Consider the following 25,897-nt stretch of genomic DNA (forward strand, 5'->3'; position numbering starts at 1 on the left):
TATATGTGTATACACATATACAAATTCATATACATATACAGTATATATGTATGTATGCGTATATGTATGTACATATATATATGTAACTGTATATGTACATATATATGTACATATATACAGTATATGTACATATATATACATGGCGCAGTGGGAGAGTGGCCGTGCGCAACCCGAGGGTCCCTGGTTCAAATCCCACCTAGTACCAACCTCGTCATGTCTGTTGTGTCCTGAGCAAGACACTTCACCCTTGCTCCTGATGGGTGCTGGTTGGCGCCTTGCATGGCAGCTCCCTCCATCAGTGTGTGAATGTGTGTGTGAATGGGTGAATGTGGAAGTAGTGTCAAAGCGCTTTGAGTACCTTGAAGGTAGAAAAGCGCTATACAAGTACAACCCATTTATCATTTATTTATTTATTTACATATATATACGTACATATATGTATTTACATATATACATACATATATATGTATATATATGCATATATATTTACATATATATTTATGTACATATATATACATATGTGTATATATATATATATGTATATATATATATATATACATATATATATATTTACACACATTGAGGAGCCCTATAGGTTAAAAAAAATTATATATTGCAATAATTTTGGAAAATGAAAAATATCAAAAAGTGCTTTGTTTTATCAGTCTGCTTGCCGTCAATGAAAAAAGTTTGAACAAAAGTAAGTTTTTCTCTTTAATTGTATTGCTATTCATCTAATCATTGTACTTAATCTTTTTATTATTCTATTTGTATGTCCTTCACGTGTGCGCTGCGAGTTCAGGTATATCATTTTTGACTCAACTTATGTCACTTTTGCAGGAGCGGAACTCACTCGTAACCCAAGGACCTACTAGAGCAGATTGTTGGGAAAAGAAAGCGAAATTTATAAAAGAAAAATATCGATCTGATACTGATGGCATATTGATATCGATAATGTCGACGCTGGCATCGACACCCGCCCACTATCAACCCGCCAGCGTTCTGATACAGTTTAGTAGACTGGGACTGTCCTTGACTTTGTGCACTCCCAACTTTTGTTTATGTCAGCTTACTACGATACGATACGGTGAGGAGAAAGGAGCATGAGAAGCCACCGTGTCGGACTTGAGACGTCATGGAGATACCCGCATCCCCCGCGGACACCGGCGGCAAGACCTGCTCGTCGCTGACGGTGGACGACGTCTACGAGATAGCCAAAGGTGTCGGCGCCGAGCTCGAGAGGCTCATCGACGGCCACGGCCAGGAGAGCGTCCTGGGCCTGCTTCCCCGGGTGCTCCGCGTCCTGGAGCTTCTGGAGAGCTTCGCGGCCAGGAACCAGGCGCACAAGCACCGGGAGGAAGAACTGCTCAGGACCTTCGAGAGCCTGCAGCTGCAGCACCGGAGACGCGCGGGCAACGACCACATCAACGACAGACATGAGATTCAGGTGGGAAAAATCCACTTTAATGTGTTATTTAGAGTCTTTAACCGTGTAATAACACGGTCGCGTGCACGCTGTGACGTCATTAACCGTGTAATAACACGGGCGCGTGCACGTCGTGCGCGGGCTAGCTTGCTAGGCGCGGAAAGCTAGCATTTATCTAACATGTAACCTCTTATATGTATCTTTTGAAGCAACGACGGAAAAAATATTATTAAACTAAATGTTAATTCATGGATGTTTTTATTTAGAGAACAAGTTACTTGAAGACAACCGTTCACTCCAAGCGACCGCTATGGCACATTAGTAACAGCTGTGGTCACCACCTGTAAGTAGCCCCCCCCACCCTGTCCCAAACGTTTTAAAAGTCATTATAAACACTTATAAACTATACAAATTTATTAAAACTATAATAGTTAGACAAAGAAATTTGCTGCACAAAACAAATGGGACACATTTGGGGAGATTTTCACATAATTATGACTAAATAACATAAAAAGTGAAGTGAGTTTTATATATATATATAACTATACATTCATAACTATATATATATATATATATATATATATATATATATATGAGGGGTGGGCAAATTAATGCGTTAATTACGAGTTAACTCATCAATCTATTAACGCCGACAATTATTTTATCGCACGTTTGTGTATGTTGTTTACATGCTTTTATTTTGTTAACGCCTTTTCTTAACAAGACGGCGTCGCCCGGATGCGTCGAGGGGCTCTTGGTAAAGATGGAACATTTGGCGAAAATACCGGACAATTCTGCAAATGTCATGGCTGGCTTTCAGCGTGGTCACTCCGGGATCACTTACGACCGCCAGACAATTCTGAATGTGGATAGATCGGGCCGTTTTGGACTGAATGACGCGAGCTTGCTAGACCGGCTAGCTAGCATGGGAATACTTTGCCGGCTACATCCAGCGGCCTGTGAAGCAGCGGAGTATATGTGTTGTCTGTCTATTTATCAATAATGCAGACGAGGCGTGTTGGCTGAGTTCTCAACGCTTGCTTTTAAGAGCGTGCAAATCACAACATACAGTATGCCGTCATGGCGACACAACCTATACCGGGCTACCGCTCATGCTCGTCACTCCTGTTGCATGCTGGGTAGGGTAGTTCTTTTTTCCCTGGCTCATAACATCACAATATAGTACCATGTATATGCGTTCAGTTTATCAAAGCACCAAGCAAACAATCGGAAAATTCCCATCATATCAATTCCTAGATATGGTCATAATTATTTTAAGTGCACTACGCACAATAAACACAACATTATTAATATTGCTACTACGGATAATTTGATCAAAAGTTCCCTAAAACTGCCCACTACCTATAATATAGGTTTTTTAAACAAATAAAAAAAATGTTTCTGCTGTTACCTCAGAAATTGCCTGTTCAGATGTTATGATTGTGGCTCAGAGATTTGTATGTAGATTATATTTATTTTCCATAACAAACCGGATAACTTAAATACCCTGGCAGTGGCAATAAGCTTAAATGTTTGTATTTACATTTTTTGAGTTGATTTTCATAAAATATGCTATTTAACTGCTACTGTTTAACAAGGACTGATTTAAATTGTGTTTGCACAACAAATGTTTTGGCGCTTTTGTTCATGTGGGAGAATATTCCAATAAAGGTGCACTACACACTACTTTTGAATTCATTATTGGGCTTTGCGTATACAATGCAGTTAATCGCGATTAATCGGAGAAATAGTGCGATTAACTTTGATTAAAATTTTTAATCGTTGCCCAGCCCTAATATATATATATAACTATATATATAACTATTAGGGCTGCGAATCTTTGGGTGTCCCACGTTTCGATTCAATATCGATTCTTGGGGTCACGATTCGATAATACAGGGGTCGGGAACCTTTTTGGCTGAAAGAGCCATGAAAGCCAAATTTTTTAAAGTGTACTACCGTGAGAGCCGTATCATACGTTTTAACACTGAATACAACTAAATGCATGCATTTTTTAAGAAAGACTTACATTTTTAGAGTATAAGTCTTATATTTTATATCATTTTTATTCTGAAGCTAACCAATAATAAATAAAATCCTTCTTTGGCAACACTAAATTGGCCCTAGTGTGTGAATGTGATTGTGAATGTCGTTTGTCCATCTGTGTTGGGCCCCGTGATGAGGTGGCGACTTGTCCAGGGTGTACGCCGCCTTCTGCCCAAATGCAGCTAAGATAGGCTCCAGCAACACCGGCGACTCCAAAAGGGACAAGCGGTAGAGAATAGATGGATGGACTTCTTACCATTGATGTGACTTATTGAACAGGTGCGGTTGAAAACGGATGGATGGATTAAAATGCATAAGAATGTTTTATATGTTAAACGTTATTTTTAACACCGATTACTGGCGGAATTATTCATTACTAATTGTGTTAAGTAATGTCAGCTCAGATGTATTTGAGAGCCAGATTCAGTCATCAAAAAAGCCACATCTGGCTCTAGAGCCATAGGTTCCCTACCCCTGCGATAATATATCGATTTTTTTCGATTCAACGCGATTCTCAAGTCAAAAACGATATTTTTCCGATTCAAAATGATTCTGTATTCATTCAATACATAGGATTTCAGCAGGATCTACCCCAGTCTGCTGACATGCAAGCAGAGTAGTAGATTAAAAAAAAAAAAACTTTTATTATTGTAAAGGACAATGTTTTATCAACTGATTGCAATAATGTAAATTTGTTTTAACTATTAAACGAACTAAGAATATGACTTATTTTATCTTTGTGAAAATATTGGACAGTGTGTTGTCAAGCTTATGAGATGCGATGCAAGTGTAAGCCACTGTGACACTGTTCTTTTATTTTTATTTTTATAAATGTCTAATGATAATGTCAATGAGGGATTTTTAATCACTGCTATGCTGAAATTATAACTAGCATTGATACTGTTGTTGATAATATTCATTTTTGTTTCACTACTTTTGGTTTGTTCTGTGTAGTGTTTGTGTCTCCTCAATTGCTCTGTTTATTGCAGTTCTGAGTGTTGCTGGGTCAGGTTTGGTTTTGGAATTGATTTGCATTGTTATGGTATTGCTGTGTAGTGGTTTGTTGGATCGATAAAAAAAAAAATCGATAAAAAAAAAAAAAAGAGAATCGATTCTGAATCGCACAATGTATTTGATTCGTATTCGAATCGATTTTTTCCCCACACCCCTAATAAATATGTTTTATATATATATATATATAGTTATATATATATATATATATATATATATATATATATATATATGTATATATATAACTATATATATATACAGTTTTATATATATTATAGTTATATATATATATATATATATATATATATATTGTAAATTGTGAATTATATTTATATAGCGCTTTTCTCAAGTGACTCAAAGCGCTTTACATAGTGACACACAATATCTAAGTTACATTTAAACCAGTGTGGGTGGCAATGGGAGCAGGTGGGTAAAGTGTCTTGCCCAAGGACACAACGGCAGTGACTAGGATGGCACAAGCGGGAATTGAACCTGCAACTCTCAAGTTGCTGGCACGGCCACTCTACCAGCCGAGCTATGCCGCCCCGAATATATATATATATATATATGTATATATATATATGTCTTGATTGTATTATCCAGAGAATAGTGCTCGATACCGTGGTGATTGAGGGAACCCCTCATGAAACAGTTCTGTAGAGATGAAGTAGTCTTGTGATTTTTCCCACACCTACATATATATATATATATATATATATATATATATATACATCCATCCATTTCCTACCGCTTATTCCCTTTCGGGGTCGCGGGGGGCGCTGGAGCCTATCTCAGCTACAATTGGGCGGAAGGCGGGGTACACCCTGGACAAGTCGCCATCTCATCGCAGGGCCAACACAGATAGACAGACAACATTCACACTCACATTCACACACTAGGGCCAATTTAGTGTTGCCAATCAACCTATCCCCAGGTGCATGTCTTTGGAAGTGGGAGGAAGCCGGAGTACCCGGAGGGAACCCACGCATTCACGGGGAGAACATGCAAACTCCACACAGAAAGATCCCGAGCCTGGATTTGAACCCAGGACTGCAGGACCTTCGTATTGTGAGGCAGACGCACTAACCCCTCTTCCACCGTGAAGCCCAGTATATATATATATATATATATAGTCATATATATATAGTTATACATATATATATATATATGTATATTTATATTCATAGTTATATGTATACTCGAATATTACGATATAGTCATTTTCTATATCCCACAGAGACAAACCCGCAATATATCAAGTATATCGATATATCGCCCAGCCCTAGGTCAACCACATGTGATGATCCAAGTTCATAGGTGCTGCAAATAAACAGACGTTGTAGTACGAAGGTCAAAAAGCTTGACAGCTCATTTGATTGACTCCATGTTTGGTTGTGTGGAGCAGGAGCAGCAACAGAAGGAGCTGCAGTGGAGGAGCAAGTGTGAGGAGCTGCAGGTCCACGTTCAGCAGCTACAGGAGGACAACCAGCAGCTGCAGAGCAGGCTGAAAGGCAACCATGCACAGGACGGTGAGTACAAGAATTGAAGTCCGCCATGTCATCATTATAAGCCTCATGTCACTTAACAACATGAACCTTGTGTAATAAAACAGAGATGATAAAAATGTGATCACATCTAATTGCTGAACAAGCAAAATCGACATAATTGTAATATTCCATTTATTTTTCATAACACTGTTCTGTCCTATCCTGTACGACTTGACTAATCACCTGTCAATCACAAGGCTGACAGAGAGACACTTATGTACGCATTTTCTAAACATAAATGGTGTATATATTGTTAATAATAGGAATCTATTGATATTGTTATATATTGGTATGTGTGTATATATGTCGAAGAGGTTAATTTAGCCTACTGACGTGTATTTATAAATAGGCTAGTAAGGTTACCTTACTAGCCTATATAAATCAACCATTTATAAATATATATATATATATATATATATTAGATTAGATAATACTTTATTTATTCCGTCAGGAGAGTTCCTTCAGGAAAATTACAATTTTCAGCACAATCCCATTCAAGATCAGACAAACATTACAGGGAGACAGAACAGGATCGCAGACGGGTCTGCCGGCTTCCAGCGCCCCTTACAAAAAAGATGACATACAGGTAAACAAGGGGGGGGAGAGAGAAAAAAATAGAAGATTAAAATAAAATTTAAAAAATCGGTCTTAGCCTGGGCCCTGGAGTGGGGGTGCAGACTGAGGCCAAGGGGGGAAGAAAAAAACAAACAAAAAAAAACAACAACAACTCATAGCCATAGTACACATCCCTCTTACATGTGTGTAAGAGGGAAACATCAAACATCAAAGAACACAGAGGACATTAAAGACATTAAAGCAGCAGATACAAGCAGACACTTCTACATACAGCTTTGAATAAAAAGTAAAATAAACATATCCACTGTGGTGGCCTCTGCGGTGTTCCACGCCATCGTCCGCTGGGGTGGAGGGAGCATGGCCAGAGACAGGAGCAGACCCAACAAAGCAACCAAGACAGCCGACTCCACTCTCGGCCAGTGTCCAGTCCGCATGGATGAGCGAGGATACGTCCAAGGTGACTGAGGTGTCCGACACCTGCTCACCCAGTCAAGACACCGCGAAGCCTCTCCGTCCCAGCACTCAGTGCTAGCTCCACAGTCCTGTCCCCCTCATCCACATCTCATCCAGTCCCTCCAAACAGACTCTGGTGTAGCAGACACCCAGCAGCTGGTCTCCATAGCCAAAAGGCTCCCGGGAGGCAGATCCAGAAGTCCACAAAAAAAGCACCACAGAGGTCACGAAAGTGTCACCCCTTGTCACACAGTCCCAAAGGGTCCCGGACCAAAAGGCAAAACAACATAATTACACATGAAAACAAGAGGGAAACACAAAAGGATGACACAAGAGCACAGAGCTCCTGCTGTAGGCAGGAGCTCTGTGTATATATATATATATATATATATACACACACAGTCGTGGTCAAAAGTTTACAAACACTTGTAAAGAACATAATGTCATGTCTGTATTGAGTTTCCAATAATTTCTACAACTCTTATCTTTTCGTGATAGAGTGATTGGAGCACATACTTGTTGGTCACAACAAACATTCATGAAGTTTGGTTCTTTTATGAATTTATTATGAGTCTACTGAAAATGTGAGCAAATCTGCTGGGTCAAAAGTATACATACAGTAATGTAAATATTTGTTTACATGTCCCTTGGCAAGTTTCACTGCAATAAGGCGCTTTTGGTAGCCATCCACAAGCTTCTGGCAAGATTCTGGTTGAATTTTTGACCACTCCTTTTGACAATATTGGTGTAGTTCAGCTAAAATGTTTTTTTTTTTCGATGTTTCTTCTGCATTGTCCACACGTTTAAGTCAGAACTTTGGGAAGGCCATTCTAAAACCTTCATTTTATTCCTATTAAGCCATTCTTTTACCACTTTTGGCGTGTGTTTGGGGTCATTGTCCTGTTCGAACACCCAACCTCTAGGTCAGGTGTAGGGAACCTATGGCTCTAGAGCCAGATGTGGCTCTTTTGATGACTGCATCTGGCCCTCTGATAAATCTGACCTGACGTTGCTTAACACGATAAATAATGAATAATTCCACTTGTAATCACAGTGTTAAAAATAATGTTAAAATTATAAAACATTCTCATGCATTTTTAATCCAGCCATCCGTTTTCTACCGCACCTGTTCAAGAAGTTGCGTTACTGGTAAGAAGTTATTTATTTATTATTGGTTAGTGTGGGGCTTGCCCTCCTGGGGGTTCTTCAGACCCCCAAGCACCGACATGAGAGCGTGTTTCAGGGTTACACTATTGTTTTATTTTTCAATAAGTCTCTCAGTTGCTTTCCAGCAATAGTATTTCCAGCCCCAACCCAGTCTCTCCTCCTGGCTGCTGCTTATAACAGAGCGACAGGTGATTGGATAACAAGGCCCAGGTGGGCCATCTACGCACCTGTCGCTGCAGGCCCGCAGGCCACGCCCCCTCCACAGTTAGCTTCAGAATAACAATGTTATTACAAAGAATAAGAGACCTGTTATACTCTAGAAATGTTGGTCTTACTTAAAAATGTATGTGTTTAGTTGTGTTCAGTGTTAAAAAAAAAAATTATATGGCTCTTACGGAAATATATTTTAAAATATTTGGCTTTTTGGCTCTCTCAGCCAAAAAGGTTCCCGACCCCTGCTCTAGGTTGGTGATTTTAGGTTGTTCGGAAGAATTTGGAGGTAATCCTTCTTTTTCATTGTCCCATTTACTCTCTGTAAAGCACCAATTCCATTGGCAACAAAACAGACCCAGAGCATAATACTACCACCACCATGCTTGACGCTAGGCATGGTGCTCCTGGGATTAAAGGCCTCACCTTTTGTCCCCCAAACATATTGCTGGGTATTGTGGCCAAACAGCAACATTTCTGTTTCGTCTGACCACAGAACCTTCCTCCAGAAGGTCTTATCGTTGTCCATGTGATGTCCGATGAAACAAAAATTTTGCTATGTATACATGTATATTTAGTGTCTATATATGTGTGTATATATATGGTTTCCCCTTAATGTAATTGAATGTGGCGTGCCGCCACGGCATTATTATTACCGCAGCACCTTGAAAATAAGGGTTTTTGATATATTGTAGCCCCAGAAGTAATCACTTAGTCAGACGCTATTTTTAACTTTTATTACAAACAAACAACAGCACAATTCCAACAGGTTTTACCTTCCAAGAGAACACTTTCGTTCCCTTTAGTCTTCGTTTCCCTCCTGACACACAACAACGCTTCCTCATTCTCCCCCAGTCACCTTTAGGCACGGATGGTGTGTTTGGAAACACGGGGAAAAACTGACATCAAATCCAAACCACACAAACATAAAACATTAACTTTAGCCAGTCGCTACAGTATGAATGTATATATATATATGTATATATATATAGGCTAATATTTGTAAATTATTTGTAAAATTTCAGGATAAACCTAAAACGCACTTCAATGGTACCTCAACTTAAGAGGTTTTAGCGAAAAGAGCTGTCTCTCAGCTAATTGTTATGCTTTAAGTTGCAAGCAAAAAATTTGAGTTCCGAGCCTCCCCGTTGCCTATGTCACACTGAACCCCGTGAGAACTGACCTAAGCACCCGGTCTTACTCTCGAGCATTAGCTTGTTGCTAGAGATGGACATAACATTGTTTTTCAACCAAAGAATGTGAGTATGAAGGACAGTGCTGAGAAAAACAGTATGATAGTCATTGAATCAAAGAACAAAATCCTCAAAACGTGACCGAGCATGTAGCTACCTAACTTGGCGATGCAATTTGAGCGTAGCACTGCGAGTCTGCACCACACTGAAGCAGAATGTGTTAATAATGCCAGCCAATGATGTTAAAATAATATATAAACAACAGACATTTATCCATGAAAATATAGAGAAGTTCGAAGAAGATACCTATGTAAGTCCTCTCTTCAAGGTACATTTTGTACATTATCTTTACATTACTTGATAAAACTACTGTAACTGCTTGTAGTACATTCTATTGTTTATTTTTCATACAGTATTTATTTTGTCAAAGTTACTTTTTTTTTAAGGGATGGTCAATTTGTACTGTTTTGAGGGGCCGAGCACTGATTAAGTGGATTTAAATTAATTTCAGTGGGCAACATTGACGAGAGATAAAAGTTTTTTGAGTTAAGAGGTCTGTCACAGAACTCGTGAATTGAGGTTAGGGCTGGGCGGTATGGCCTTTTTTTAATATCTCGATATTTTTTAGGCCATATTGCGATACACGATGTACATCTCGATATTTTGCCTCAGCCTTGAATGAACACTTGATACATATAATCACAGCAATATGATGATTCCATGTGTCTACTTTAAAACATTCTTGTTCATACTACATTGATATATGCTCATTTTAAAATTTAATGCCGAGAAGTAAATCGCAACTAAGTCAATTTACCAAAACTGTATTTATTAAACAGTTATTAAGCAGTGGTACAAACATTCATGTTATTTCCAAAACAAAGTGCAAGATTGTCAGAGACATTTTAAAACAAGCTATTAGTGCACTTTAGTGCATGATGTCATTAAGATGACATATCAAAACAACACTAAATTAAAGTGCACTTTTTCTACAGAATGCCACTATAATAGTTTAGTACAAATAAAGTGCACTTTTGTGCATGATGTCACACAAGATATTTCAATAACTGTCAAATAAAAATGAGCTGCATAATAGGAAATTAAATAGTGTTCGTCCTTTGATAAGTGGTAGGTTACTACGGACGTTATTAAATTCTTTTGTTGACTATTTTTTCATATGGTGTTGCTCTAGAAATGTGTGCTTTGGCATTTTGATGGTGTGGGCGTGTGACACGGAATGGAGATGTTGACATGCGGAGTAATCACTCTTCATTCTCTAGCAGGTGACTTTTCAAATGATGCTACATCTTAGCAGTAATTCTACTTTTTGTAGCAACGCTTTTGCCCCACACTTGACAAATTACGGTTGTCTGTTCGACATATTCCCACTTGAAGCCAAACCACCGCCAGACGATGGACCCCGTGCAGTTTTTCTTGGGAATTAATTCTTCCTTCATTTGTTACCAGATTCGCACCTTCTTTCTCTCCTATTACCACTCGCACGGCTCCTCTAGCATCACAGCTAACGTTATCCATGCTGGTGCTAGCTTACACGCTAACATGAAAACAAGAAACATTAATGTCTTTCTCAATTAAGAACTGACATACCCAAATCAAACCTATACAAACACATTACTGTGTGAGCAACTAAGATATTAAATTGTGCACATTGAACCTAAAAGCTGTGCTCTCTTATTAGAGAGTGATCGTTCTATTTTCTTAAGTGTTTCTACGGTGCCTTCAAAGACCGCTGAACAGACTAGGATGCTACAACACCCGCCAGAAATAATAAATAATATTAATAGATTTAATTTGGTATTTATTCAAATACATGTTAAAGTACATATCAATATTTAAAACAATAAAAGCTTTGACATTAAAACAGATAAAATACTAAGACTAAGACACTGGAAGCATAAGAAACACAAAACGTGCAAAATAGTGGCTTTTCTAACAGTGTGTATTTATTTTAGTTGTTTGGAAAAGAAACTTGGTGGAAATAATTCAGTGTGTGTATAAGTACATTTTCAACATGTTCAACAGTATTGCAATAATAATGACAGCCAGGATAGTTTTGGTCACGATAACCATAATATGAAACTTTTATATCATTACATCCCCACCAGCTATTATTTTTCTCCCAAGATTATGACATCAATGTTCACCAATGTTACATCAGAGGGTGGGGTTGCTTGGCGGACTTGTGTGTTGTTTTTTTTTTTGTTTCAAACATTGTTGAAGTAGCAAAGCCTGTTTTCTAAATGATTCATATTACCAGATGTTTATTTGATGTGCTAAACAATACTCCTAGATTAAACTCCCATGCTTGTCTGTGCTGCATGGTGTAACATGCTCAAGTCAATCTGAAATGATAGTCCAGATCAGTGGTTCTCAAATGGGGGTACTTGAAGGTATGCCAAGGGCTACGTGAGATTTTTAAAAAATATTCTAAAAATAGCAAAAAATCCAAAATCCTTTATAAATATATTTATTGAATAATACTTCAACAAAATATGAATGTAAGTTCATAAACTGTGAAAAGAAATGCAACAGTACAATATTCAGTGTTGACAGCTAGATTTTTTTGTGGACATGTTCCATAAATATTGACGTTAAAGATTTTCTTTTTTGTGAAGAAATGTTTAGAATTAAGTACATGAATCCAGATGGATCTCTATTACAATCCCCAAAGAGGGCACTTTAAGTTGATGATTACTTCTGTGTGTAGAATGTTGTGTCCCGCACGTCATTAGACTGTACAACTCCTCTCTGGGGCGGGGGGCGGGGGGTACTAAGATGACAGGGGATGCAAAACATTAACAGTGCAATACGTTTTCATAACATGGTCACTACTGCCTACTTTGTCTTGTTATATTCTTATTTTACTGTTATATTGTTATTCCCATTGTTTCTATTATTTTTGTAATATTTCTCTATTTTGTTTCCTTTTAAACCCCCATTATTTACTTTTTACTTTTTTAAAATTTTTTATATTGATCTCAACTCTGTACACTGCTGCTGGAATTTTAATTTTCCTGAAGGAACTCTCCTGAAGGAATCAATAAAGTACTATCTATCCATCTATCCATCTAGAAATCTTTATTTATAATTGAATCACTTGTTTATTTAAAAAAAAGTTATTTTTATTTTTACATCTTTTTTTCCAAATAGTTCAAGAAAGACCACTACATATGAGCAATATTTTGCACTATTATACAATTTAATGAATCAGAAACTGATGACATAGTGCTGTATTTTACTTCTTGGTCTCTTTTTTTCAACCAAAAATGCTTTGCTCTTATTAGGGGGTACTTGAATTACTTGAATCACTGAAAAAAAGGTTAAGAACCATTGGTCCAGATTATAAAAAAAAAAAGTGTACCAGTAAAAATGTAATGAATGTCCATTGTTGGGAATGAAAGGACATGCATTAAGTTTGAACACAGCAGACAAGTAGGACGAGCGTAGACATGTATGCAATAAACAAGGACTTTCACTTGCTACTTATCTGACACGTTGTTAACTTAGCTTTCGTTTGCTCAAAGTATGCTGCAACTCAGTACAATGGAACTCAACAGCAAGTTATTTCTGGCATGTTTGCGTTGGAGAAATTCAGTGAAGAAGTTCATTGTTGACTGAGATAAAACCAGTTTTAATATGAATGTTTTTTAGAGGAACTACTACTGAAGAAACAAAGTATATAGTCGTTTTTATTTTCACTTCTTCTCTTTATTGAGCAGAGACAATTCAGTGTAATATGGTGCAGACAGGAAACACAAAAACAATGGTCACATTTTTTTTTTTTTTTTCCCAAAGTGGAACAATAACAGTGTGTGTGTTTTTGTGCACAGACCGAGTGCAGCGGCAGGAGCGAGAAGTAATGCTGAAGCTGAAGCAGGTGGTGGACAAGCAAAGAGATGAGCTGAGGGCAAAAGTACAACAGATCACCACCATCTCCAAGGAAGTGGAGGCGGTAAGCAGCCATTCGTGGGAAGGCTTTAGTAAAGGTTAAACCGTTTTTATCTTTTAACCTTTTTGAACAAGTCGTGCATGCTTTTATTTCAAGTCGCCTGGACTACTGCAATGCACTTTATGCTGGCATTAGCCAAAAAGCTCTCTCCCGGTTGCAGTTAGTCCAGAACGCGGCAGCACGACTTTTAACAGGGGCCAGGAAACGCCAGCATATAACCCCAATTCTTCAGAGTTTGTACTGGCTCCCTGTTCATTTTAGAATTGATTTTAAAACATTGCTGTTTGTTTTTAAATCTTTACATGGACTGGCACCTCAATATATCTCGGACCTCATCCAAATTTACATCCCTGCGCGTGCTCTGAGGTCCGAGAGCCAGCTCCAGCTCGTGGTGCCCAAGACCAGACTTAAGACCAGGGGAGACAGGGCCTTCTCTGTGGTCGGCCCTAAGCTCTGGAACACTCTGCCGCTCCATGTTCAAACTGCTTCCACAGTGGAGTGTTTTAAGTCTCGTCTTAAGACCCACTATTATTCTTTGGCTTTTAACACTACGTGAGTTGTGTGGTCCTCTGTGTTTTTTATACACTTTGATTTTTATTTTACTGTTTTAATTGATTTTACCCTTTAAAATAGTTTTTAATCACATTTGTTTTTATATTGTTTTTATTGGTTTTATTTTTATTCATTTTTTGTTTTATTCAGTCATTGGTGGAGCATAATATTGTTTTTAACATGGCTGTGCAGCACTTTGGAAACGTTATTGTTGTTTAAATGTGCTATATAAATAAAGTGGATTGGATTGGATTGGCTTCTCAGCCTCGGTCTTTCAGGTGTACTGTAGAGGAGGCTACGCAAGATAGTCGAACCTCGGATTCAGGAGGAACAGTGTGGTTTTCGTCCTGGTCGTGGAACTGTGGACCAGTTCTATACTCTCGGCAGGGTCCTTGAGGGTGCATGGGAGTTTGCCCAACCAGTCTACATGTGCTTAGTGGACTTGGAGAAGGCATTCGACCGTGTCCCTCGGGAAGTCCTGTGGGGAGTGCTCAGAGAGTATGGGGTATCGGACTGTCTGATTGTGGAGGTCCGCTCCCTGTATGATCAGTGTCAGGGCTTGGTCCGCATTGCCGGCAGTAAGTCGGACACGTTTCCAGTGAGGGTTGGACTGCCCTTTGTCACCGATTCTGTTGATAACTTTTATGGACAGAATTTCAAGACGCAGTCAGGGTGTTGAGGGGATCTGGTTTGGTGGCTGCAGGATTAGGTCTCTGCTTTTTTCAGATGATGTGGTCTGGATGGCTCTTTATAGTAAATGAATAATATAAATAAAATGTTTAAAACATTTGTAGAATAAATATTGAAATATTTATTATCTTTTGAAGTTTATATAAGTCAATCCCAATTTTACAATGGAATGTACAAAGCAATTGAAAGGAATATAAGTACAATACTTATTAAAATACACAAAAAAATGGGGGTAGGGTAATAAAATCAATAGTATCAATAATAAGTCGTTAGTGTGTCCGCCCTGAGATCGGTAGGTTGTGAGTTCAAACCCCGGCCGAGTCATACCAAAGACTATTAAAATGGAATCCATTACCTCCCTGCTTGGCACTCAGCATCAAGGGTTGGAATTGGTGGTTAAATCACCAAAAATGATTCCCGGGCGTGGCCACCGCTGCTGCCCACTGCTCCCCTCACCTCCCAGGGAGTGAACAAGGGGATGGGTGAAATGCAGACGACAAATTTCGCCACACGTCGTGTGTGTGTGTGTGACAATCATTGGTACTTTAACTTTAACTCAATAGTAGTTGTTTCATGTTTTTATTCGAAACATTAATTCTTCCAAAAAAACAGCAGAAAAGGTTTAGATTTAGGGGCGGCGTGGCGCAGTGGGAGAGTGGCCGTGCGCAACCCGAGGGTCACTGGTTCAAATCCCACCTAGAACCAACCTCGTCACGTCCGTTGTGTCCTGAGCAAGACACTTCACCCTTGCTCCTGATGGGTGCTGGTTAGCGCCTTGCATGGCAGCTCCCTCCATCAGTGTGTGAATGTGTGTGTGAATGGGTAAATGTGGAAGTAGTGTCAAAGCGCTTTGAGTACCTTGAAGGTAGAAAAGCGCAATACAAGTACAACCCATTTATTTAGATTTAGAAAAAAATAAACTGATTTAAAATCCGAATCAATATTTTTTTGGAGCAAAATCTTAAACATTTTTTGTTGCAGAATTCATGTTTCCTTTCAGTAAGTACTTTAACTCAGTGGTCCCCAACCACCAGGCCGCAGAATAATTTGTTATTCTTTTTTTTTTTTTAAATTAAATCAACATAAAAAACACAATATACACTTACAATTAGTGCACCAACCACAAAAACCTTCCTTTTTCATGACAAAAACGTCCCTTTTTCATGACAAAGGGCAGCGGGACAAATTATTAAGCGTTGACCGGTCCGCGGATACAAAAAGGTTGGGGACCACTGCTTTAACTTGTTCGTACACATACAATATGTGTCAAGTTGCATCATGCCAGGTTGATGTTTTGTTTTTTGTCACTTGAAAGGTAATATAGGGTAATTGAATTGGCTGGTAATGCAGATTTCAAAGAGGTACGCCAGTGTGTTTAGGTGGAAATGAAAGTCAAAGTGAGACAGCAGCTGTGTTGAAGAGATGACAGACATAGTTCCTTGTTGAATAATTAAGTTGTACTTTAGACGGGTCTGAGCAGGTTTTCCCCTCCTTTTGTGTGTGCATGTGTGTGTATTGGTATTTTTTACCATGTGATGTCAAAAACTGGGTGTGTATGTGTTAACGATTTGTTACTTACTTCCAGACAGGTGACTTTAGTTGTATGTTCTTTAAGGAAAAGAGAATACCCGTCTTACTCCAATAAACTGGCTTCCTGTTTGGCCACTAATACGGTGGTACCTCGGTTTAGTTTAGTAATCTGTTCCACAAGGTCGAATGAACACCCCATTGTAAGAAAACTCAATCAATTTTGTATAAAATAAATTTTTATAAAGAATAATTATAGTTTTACATGCAAAACTACATATAAATAATGAATTAAAAATGTATCACTTTTTTTGCGGACCCTTGTTGGTGATGAGTGGAGGGAGAGGAGGGGAGAAGAGAGTACTTTACTACAAGTTCTTTATTGAAATAAATAGTGTTTCTCACTTTCTTTGTCAAAGTGCATCTCATATGCAGCTTTTTTTTGGCCTTGCGGTGGCTTTTCTTGTAATATACAGACCTGTGGTGTAACTGAAACAGGCATGTTTAGAAAAAAAAAAAAAAAAACTGTCCTGATACAACTTTTTCCGTTGTATCGACACAATACCGATATTGGAGGTTTGAGTACTGGCCGATTGATTGATTGATCTGATACGATATCAGCAGGAATAACACATACATGTATTAGTTTTGTAGCGTGAAATATAAAAAAAAAAGTTTGATCAAGTGAAATGAGTCAAACAGAGAACAAAGGTAGGTGTGGAAAACTAACCTTTTTATTTTAAATAATCTGGAATGGACTAACGCTGTCTTTAAGTTGAAGTGAAGTGGTAATTGTTTTCTTGGAAACAGTGGCATCCATAATTCATTAAATTAAGCTCATCTCACAGTAAATTGAATGACGTGGACACGTTTGTTACTGGATACTTTCGAATACACTTCTGCCATATGCAACTATAATTATTTGATACTTGTTTACATTGACATATTTTGTGTCTTAAACTTAATTTTTGTTCAGTTAAGGACACTTAATATGTATGTCTAGCTTGTGTGCTATTATGTGCTCAGCTGTTGTGTAGCTGCTAGCTCCTGGCAGCCTACAGCCTACCATATTTACCTTTTGTAAATGACTCAAATAGAAGAAAATAATGACGTTGTGTGTTTATTAGAGGACATTTAGATGTTAAGTAGCTGTCCAGCTTTATGTAAGTTAACACGCTGCAGGACTGCATGTTTTCGGATTGTATATCGGAGCTATTAGATCCGGTGTAGGGAACCTGTGGCTCTTTTGATGAATGCAGCTGGCTCTCAGATAAATCTTAGCTGACATTGCTTAACACAATAAGTAATGAATAATTCCGCTGGTAATCAAGATATCAAAAATAACGTTCAAAATATAAAACATTCTCATGCATTTTAATCCATCCATCCGTTTCCTACCGCACCTGTTCAAGAAATAACAATGTTCTTAAAAAGAATTAGACTTGTTATACTCTAAAAATGTTGGTCTTACTTAAAAAATGCACGCATTTAGTTATATTCAGTGTTAAAAAAAAATATGGCTCTCACGGAAATACATTTCAAAATATTTGGCTTTCATGGCCCTGTCAGCCAAAAAGGTTCCCGACCCCTGTATTAGATGCAAGCTAATGTAGTCCTATATATGTTTTTTTTTCATGATATCGGACCGGTATTCGATATGATTGTCAGATCAGGAGAACCTTAGCTACAAACAAAATTCGACCTACTTAGTGGATCAATAACACTACAAGATTATGTTACCAATGTTTGGGATTCTTTGTTTGAGCACTCTGGTTTGCTGAATGCTACGTACAAAAAACCGAAGCAAACTTTTGGTGAATATTTTAATCGAAAAAAATCTCGACAAACAACTGAGTATCAACGTACTAAATTACCAAAGACCGTTTTTTTTAAGGCTACGTCATTATGTGTACTCATTATTAATTAATCTACATGTGTGCTCTTGTTCAGCTCCAGGAGCAGTTGGACCGCTTCATGAAGATGAATGCGGAGCTGCGGCACAAGCAGAGCGTGCTACAGGCCCAGCTCACGAGCACGGTGGAGAGGAAGGCCGACATGGAGGCCGACCTGAAAGAGAAAGTCAAAGTGATCGAGAAGCTGCAAGCACAGATGGACAGAACCAACAGCAATAGCCATGTATGAATGAAGTTATTCCTTAGAAGTTTCCTTTACTTGTTTTACTAGAGATGTCCGATAATATGTAACATCGGAAATTATCGGTATCGGTTTAAAAAAGTAAAATTTATGACTTTTTAAAACGCCGCCGTACAGAGTGGTACACAGACATAGGGAGAAGTACAGAGCAGTTGCATCTCCCAGTCAGTAGCCCCTCCCCTCTCTCCTCTCACACACACAACACAGGAGTTGTAGCGCGACTGCAGCATGAGAGGTTTACTGGCGATGCTTGATGACCTCATCAATCCGCCGCGAGCGGAGCATAACAACAACAACAGTGTGTTGTTGCCGGTGCTGTAGCCGTGGCTAACAAGCGAGCTCGCTCGGTGACTGACTAACGACACCATGTCTATGGTTTGGGATTATTTTAAAGTGTCTCTGATGGATAAAAAACTAGCAATTTGTAATGACTGCAAAAAGTTGGTTATGCGAGGAGGAACCAAGACATCTTCTTTTAATACGAGCAATTTGATCCCCCACCTCTTCAAGAATCATAAGGAAATACACAATGAATACAAGTGGAAGGCAAACACCGAAAAAAGTAATACCACACTGTTGTTGCTTAAAGACTCCTTTGGCAAAAAAGCCATTATCGGACATCTCTATCTTTTACATGTTTGACCCAAACACAAGTCCAATGTGGGTATAGTGTGAATAAATCCACTGTTGTCTTGTATCCCTCTCAGGCCAGTCCAAGTCCCATCGATAGTCAAACGGAGCCTTCGGCTGACCACAAGGATCCTGATCAGCCGTGCTTCACCAAGAAGGAGATGCGAGACATCATTTTTGAGAGGAACGAGCTCAGAACTAACCTCTTCCTGGTGCAAGAAGAGCTCAACTACTATCAAAGGTGGGTGTTTTTTTTCACCAACCTTTACATTTTTATTAGAGATGTATGATAATATTATCAGCCGATTAATGCTTTAAAATGTAATGTCGGAAATTATCGTTATCTGTTTGAAAAAGTAAAATTTATGATTTTTTAAAACGCCGCTGTCACATAATATTTACGGTTTTTCACACACACAAGTGAATACAACGCATACTTGGTCAACAGCCATTCAGGTGACACTGGGGGTGGCTGTATAAACAACTTTAACACTGTTACAAATATGCGTCACACTGTGAACCCACACAAAACAAGAATGACAAACACATTTCGGGAGAACATCCACACCGCGACACAACATAAACACCACACAACAAATACCCAGAAACCCTTGCAGCACTAACTCTTCCGGGACGCTACAATCCCCTACCCCCGCGCCCCTAGAATCCCGCCCACCTCAACCGACTCATGCTCTATCAGGGAGAGCATGTCCCAAATTCCAAGCTGCTGTTTTGAGGCATGTTAAAAAAAATAATGCACTTTGTGACTTCAATAATAAATATGGCAGTGCCGTGTTGGCATTTTTTTCCATAACTTGAGTTGATTTATTTTGGATAACCTTGTTACATTGTTTAATGCATCCAGCGGGGCATCACAAAAAAAATTAGGCAGAATGTGAAGTGAATTATATTTATACAGCGCGTTTTCTCTAGTGACTCAAAGCGCTTTATATAGTGAAACCCAATATCTAAGTTACATTTATACCAGTGTGGGTGGCACTGGGAGCAGGTGGGCAAAGTGTCTTGCCCAAGGACACAATTGCAGTGACTAGGATGGAGGAAGCGGGGATTGAACCTGGAACCCTCAAGTTTCTGGCACGGCCACTCTACCAACAGAGCTATACCGCCCCACATAATAATGTGTTAATTCCACGACTGATGTCGGTATCGGGAATTAAGAGTTGGACAATATCGGAATATCGGATATCTGCAAAAAAGCCATCATCGGACATCTCTAATTTATATAATTTTAAACGCAGTGCGTTCTTTTTATTTAAGGCCATAATGTGTCACAAGAGCACATCACACTAAAATACAGCCTTTTGAGTGTTCTCATAGAAACTGACCAATCTCACAACAGCAAACATGAGATAAAAGTGGGCCAAGGAAAGATGATTCTGCTTCCCGAATTGCAACTGTCTTGTCTTACCAGTAGGAGGCAGTAACATAAGGAGCATTATCAATGACATGCACTGTGGGAATGTTGAATGCATCCTCAGCCTATGTTGAGGACCAATGGCTAAACGGTTTCCAAAAACACCATTATTTAGTCGTTAAAGCACTACAAATTCAAACTAGTTCTTAAATTATTAATGCACCTCGTTTTTTCCCCAACAGTCTAAAAGATTTGCCCTTCCATTTTTCTACATCTTGTCCCTCTCGGGTACACCCTGGACACAGATAGACAGACAATATTTACAATCGGGGGCAAATTTAGTGATGCCAATCAACCTATCCCCAGGTGCATGTCTTTGGGGGTGGGAGGAAGCCGGAGTACCCGGAGGGAACCCACGCAGTCACGGAGAGAACATGAAAAATCCACACAGGAAGACCCAGAGCCCTGGGATCGAACCTAGGACGTTCTCATTGTGAGGCACACGCACTAACCCCTGTTCTGCCCTAAAAGGTTGTGTCTTAGCTAAACAGACAATGTAAATATTAAAAGAGTAAAATAAAACTAACATTTTTGGGCGTGATAATAGATGATAAAAAAAAATGGAAATCTCATATAAAAAAAAATACAAGAAATATTTCAATAATGAATAAAAACAAAATCACTTTATATTTTTTTGTGCTCGCTAGTTGTTCCATATCTACATTATTATGTAGAGATATGGGGAAATAAATTAAAAAGTACATCACATTCACAAATGTTATTGCAAAAAAAAACGATCAGTTAGAATAAAATGTAACGTTATATACAGAGAACACTCAAACCCTTTATTTAACCAGCCATAAAATATAAAAATCTATTGATTTAGTGCATTTGCTAAAATTATTGTACAAAGCCAACTACCAAAGAACAACCACAGAGAAAGTTCTAACTTAAAACATTTCTTCGCCCTTACAACACTTAAAACCTTTAGCATATCAGCTTGTGGAATTAAATTATGTTGCAGCAAGCAAATAAAGTCAACGAATGTACTAATACATACAGTTTAAGGCAGTGGTTCTCAAATGGGAGTACGCGTACCCCTGGGGGTACTTGAAGGTATGCCAAGGGGTACGTGAGATTTTTTTTAAATATTCTAAAAATAGCAACAATTCAAAAACCCTTTATAAATATATTTATTGAATAATACTTCAACAAAATATGAATGTAAGTTCATAAACTGTGAAAAAAATGCAACAATGCAATATTCAGTGTTGACAGCTAGATTTTTTTGTGGACATGTTCCATAAATATTGATGTTAAAGATTTATTTTTTTGTGAAGAAATGTTTAGAATTAAGTTCATGAATCCAGATGGATCTCTATTACAATCCCCAAAGAGGGCACTTTAAGTTGATGATTACTTCTATCTGTAGAAATCTTTATTTATAATTGAATCACTTGTTCATTTTTCAACAAGTTTTTAGTTGTTTTTATACATTTTTTTCCAAATAGTTCAAGAAAGACCACTACAAATTAGCAATGTTTTGCACTGTTATGCAATTTAATAAATCAGAAACTGATGACATAGTGCTGTATTTTATTTCTTTATCTCTTTGTTTCAACCAAAAATGCTTTGCTCTGATTAGGGGGTACCTTAATTAAAAAAATGTTCACAGAAGTACATCACTGAAAAAAGTTGGAGAACCACTGGTTTAAGGGACTGTTCAAACTCAGAATTTACAAAGTACATGGAAGAATAATTTTGATAAATGTTTGGAGCTTTATTGAAAATTAGATAATTAGGAATTATTATTATTTGGAATCATTATGGAAACTACAACTTACTTAGCAAATTGTTTTATGACAACTTTATTATTCATTATGTATGGAGTTAAAGTGAAGCCCCAATTAGGAATTTTCAGTTTTGGTTGATTTTGGCAGCGCCAGTGGACCAAAGCTATAGTGTTTTGCCTAAAGGAAGACCATATTTCCCATTAGCACCAGCACACAGCGCCGTCAATGGTCAGAAAATTATTTCACGTACATAAAATCTGACACGATAATATAGGGCTGGGCACAACATAAACACAACAGAACAAATACCCAGAAACCCTTGCAGCACTAACTCTTCCGGGACGCTACAATATACACCCCCTACGCTACCAAACCCCGTCACCCCAACCCCGTCCACCTAAACCTCATCATAGTCTCTCTCAGGGAGGGCATGTCCCAAATTCCAAGCTGCTGTTTTGAGGCATGTTAAAAAAAATCATGCACTTTGTGACTTCAATAATAAATATGGCAGTGCCATGTTGGCATTTTTTTCCATAACTTGAGTTGATTTATTTTTGGAAAACCTTATTACATTGTTCAATGCATCCAGCGGGGCATCACAACAAAATTAAGCATGGTAATGTGTTAATTCCACCACTGTATGTATCGGTATCGGTTGATATCAGTATCGGTAACTAAGAGTTGGACAATATTGGAATATCGGATATCGGTAAAAAAGCCATTAGCGGAAATTTCGAGTTTTTTGTTGTTGTTTTGCAGCATCTACCCTAATAGAAGTAATTGCACGTAGGCGTTCGCATCGACTTCTGTCTTTTTAACAAATAAAGAAAGGGGGGCGTGAGTCAAGTCAGCACATTAGTAGTTTTTTGTGTGGCAGGGTGTTGTTGCCACCCTCCTCAAAATTGCTTAGTGCCAGGGAAAACAATACAGACCCCATTAAGTCATGACAGAGGTGTCATTCAACTCGTTGTAAATCCATGTGTCATCCCAAAAGTTATGAACATATTTAATCTAGGTTGAAAAGTTACTTAGTGCTGCTTTAAAATAGTGTACACATTGAGAACATGAAGTGAATTAACTGTTTCTAATTCATGGGTGTCAAACTCTGGCCAGCGGGCCACTTCTGGCCCGCCGTGTAATTTAATTTGGCCCTTGAGGCAGTATCAATTTAGCATTAGAGCTGGCCCGCCGGTGTTATACAGCGTCGGTGCCGCTGTAACACCGCATTCACCGCTAATACTCATACTTGCCAACCGTCCTAATTTTCCCGGTAGACTCCCGAAGTTCAGTGCCCCTCCCGAAAATCTCCCGGGGCAACCATTCTCCCGAATTTCTACCGATTTCCACCTGGACAACTATATTGGGGGCGTGCACAGCTCTGCCTTTAGCGTTCTCTACAACCTGTCGTCCCGTCCGCTTTTCCTCCATACTAACAGCGTGTCACATAATATTTGTGGCTTTTACACACACACACACACACACACACACACACACACACACACACACACACACACACACACACACACACACACACACACACACACACACACACACACACACACACACACACAAGTGAATACGAGGCATACTTGGTCAACAGCCATACAGGTCACACTGAGGGTGGCCGTATAAACAACTTTACCACTGTTACAATTATGCGCCACACTGTGAACCCACACCAAACAAGAATGACAAACACATTTCGGGTGAACATCCGCACCGTAACACAACAGAACAAATACCCAGATCCCCTTGCAGCACTAACTCTTCTGGGAAACTTCCAGCAAACTGACCAATGATTAACGTTTTATTCATGCATTTTCTCTTGCTACTTCAAGGCTTGAATGTTTGGTTCATTCATTATTATTTTATTTTGAAATGTATTATTAGCCTGTGGAAAAAAAATTATATTTACCTCAGAAGATTGCAAATACAAAAAAAGGCATTACATTTTTATTTAAATTTTATTTGATGTGCCATTGATATTTTTTAAATTATTATTATTATTATTTGAAACTCGATTTTGCATGTCACTAAAATTATATAAGCCTTGCTTGTTCAATATTTAATGCAAAACTTGTTTGGGTCCCTATTAAAAGGTTAATTTGTTCAACCTTGGCCTGCGGCTTTGCTCCGTTTAAAATTTTGGCCCAATCTGTATTTGAGTTTGACACCCCTGTTCTAATTGCTATGAAATAGAAAAGGGGTAGGATTGAATAAGCTCTGCTTCATCCTACTTCTTTTTGGCGATGTTGTAAAGAGAAACTGGAGATTGTGATGTATCATATTGCAACTGTATGTATGTTTGAAATGAGTTTAAACCATAACCATAGACTAACTGGATGCTCTCAGGAGGTGTGAATGTGAATGTGAAAGTCTACATCTGTCTGTTGATTGACTGCTGAACAGTCCAGGGTGTACCCCCGCCTCCCGGAATGAGGATGATATCGTCTTTGTGCCCTGTAGGTGCTAGTGCCTGTGAGGCTCCCTCTTTTCTTGTTTAAATCTAACTGACTATCATCACGGTGTGTCCACAGGGAGATTCTGAACGAGGAACGGTGTCCAGGGTTCCTCATGGAAGCTGTGCGTTCGGCCATCACAAAAAAGAGAAAATTAATCAAAGCCAAGATGCTGGGAATTCCTGTGAATGACTGCAGCAGGTCTGTCTTTTAACGAGCCTCGCTATCCAGTACGGAAGGAGGAGAAAATATGTACTTTTTTTAATCTCGAATGACTGAATGAGTGATGTCTTCCTTTTCTTCAGCGATGAAGAAGACAAGAGTCCTCTGACAGAAGTCGATGGCACTGAAAAACCAGCAGAGTCACGTATTAGAAACCTGTAAGTAAACTGCAGCGACAGGACACATTTAGACATGAAAATAGAATCGCTTCAACCGCACAATAAGATGAGATCCAATGTAACAAAAATGTTGTCCTTTTAAAGATAATCATGCTCGGATGTGATTACCAGTGCCAGCGAGCTGTGAATTAAGTAATAGTTGTTTATGTTGTTTGCAGTCGTGTAGAGCGGCACGCCGTTAAACCATTTGGAATAACAACATATTTGATGCACTTCATCTTCAACTACTGCCTCATCAATAACACATCTCCACACTAGTGAGCCTTCGACACGAGAGATGTCAAAAGACAACATTTTAGAACACAAATGAAGACATAAAAGAGCAAAGAGCTGCTGCAACCAGCCGCCACTTCAGCGGCACCATTTTTATATACATTAACATAAGTAAAACACATTGAAAACGAAAAATAAGTAATAAATAAAAAAAATATATATATTGTGCACATACGTTCGCATCATGCATAAAACAAATTATTAAACAAATACACATAGTACAAGCTCTAGATGGGATTTAAATTCATGCCTCTTGTGTCACAAGAATGTGTCACTGACCGCTGCACCATTCAAGTTTTGATTAGTCTGTGTAAATGAAAATAACAATTCTTGGCTCCTTCACAGCACTTATATTTGACACATTGTCCAAACTGGCTGTTCTTGTTTTTTCCCTCAATGTTACAGAAAGCATGAGGCTATGTTACCTGTTACATATAAAAAGTA

The 25,897-nt window shown here is 38.6% G+C and overlaps 1 protein-coding gene across 1 annotated transcript in view; it reads left to right on the forward strand.

The window, feature by feature from the left end:
* Window positions 1-948: 948 nt before the first annotated feature.
* The window catches only part of rilp (Rab interacting lysosomal protein), a 31,389-nt gene continuing 6,440 nt past the window's right edge, over window positions 949-25,897 (forward strand). Inside the window, exons 1-7 of the mRNA XM_061919185.1 lie at window positions 949-1,447; window positions 5,889-6,012; window positions 13,481-13,602; window positions 18,319-18,504; window positions 19,230-19,393; window positions 24,858-24,980; window positions 25,085-25,159. Coding sequence (XP_061775169.1) covers window positions 1,136-1,447; window positions 5,889-6,012; window positions 13,481-13,602; window positions 18,319-18,504; window positions 19,230-19,393; window positions 24,858-24,980; window positions 25,085-25,159 — 1,106 coding nt within the window. The 5' untranslated portion in view covers window positions 949-1,135. The remainder of the gene's footprint in view (window positions 1,448-5,888; window positions 6,013-13,480; window positions 13,603-18,318; window positions 18,505-19,229; window positions 19,394-24,857; window positions 24,981-25,084; window positions 25,160-25,897) is intronic.

The sequence above is a fragment of the Nerophis ophidion genome, linkage group LG13 (genome assembly GCF_033978795.1).
Source record: "Nerophis ophidion isolate RoL-2023_Sa linkage group LG13, RoL_Noph_v1.0, whole genome shotgun sequence".
Taxonomy (NCBI): domain Eukaryota; kingdom Metazoa; phylum Chordata; class Actinopteri; order Syngnathiformes; family Syngnathidae; genus Nerophis; species Nerophis ophidion.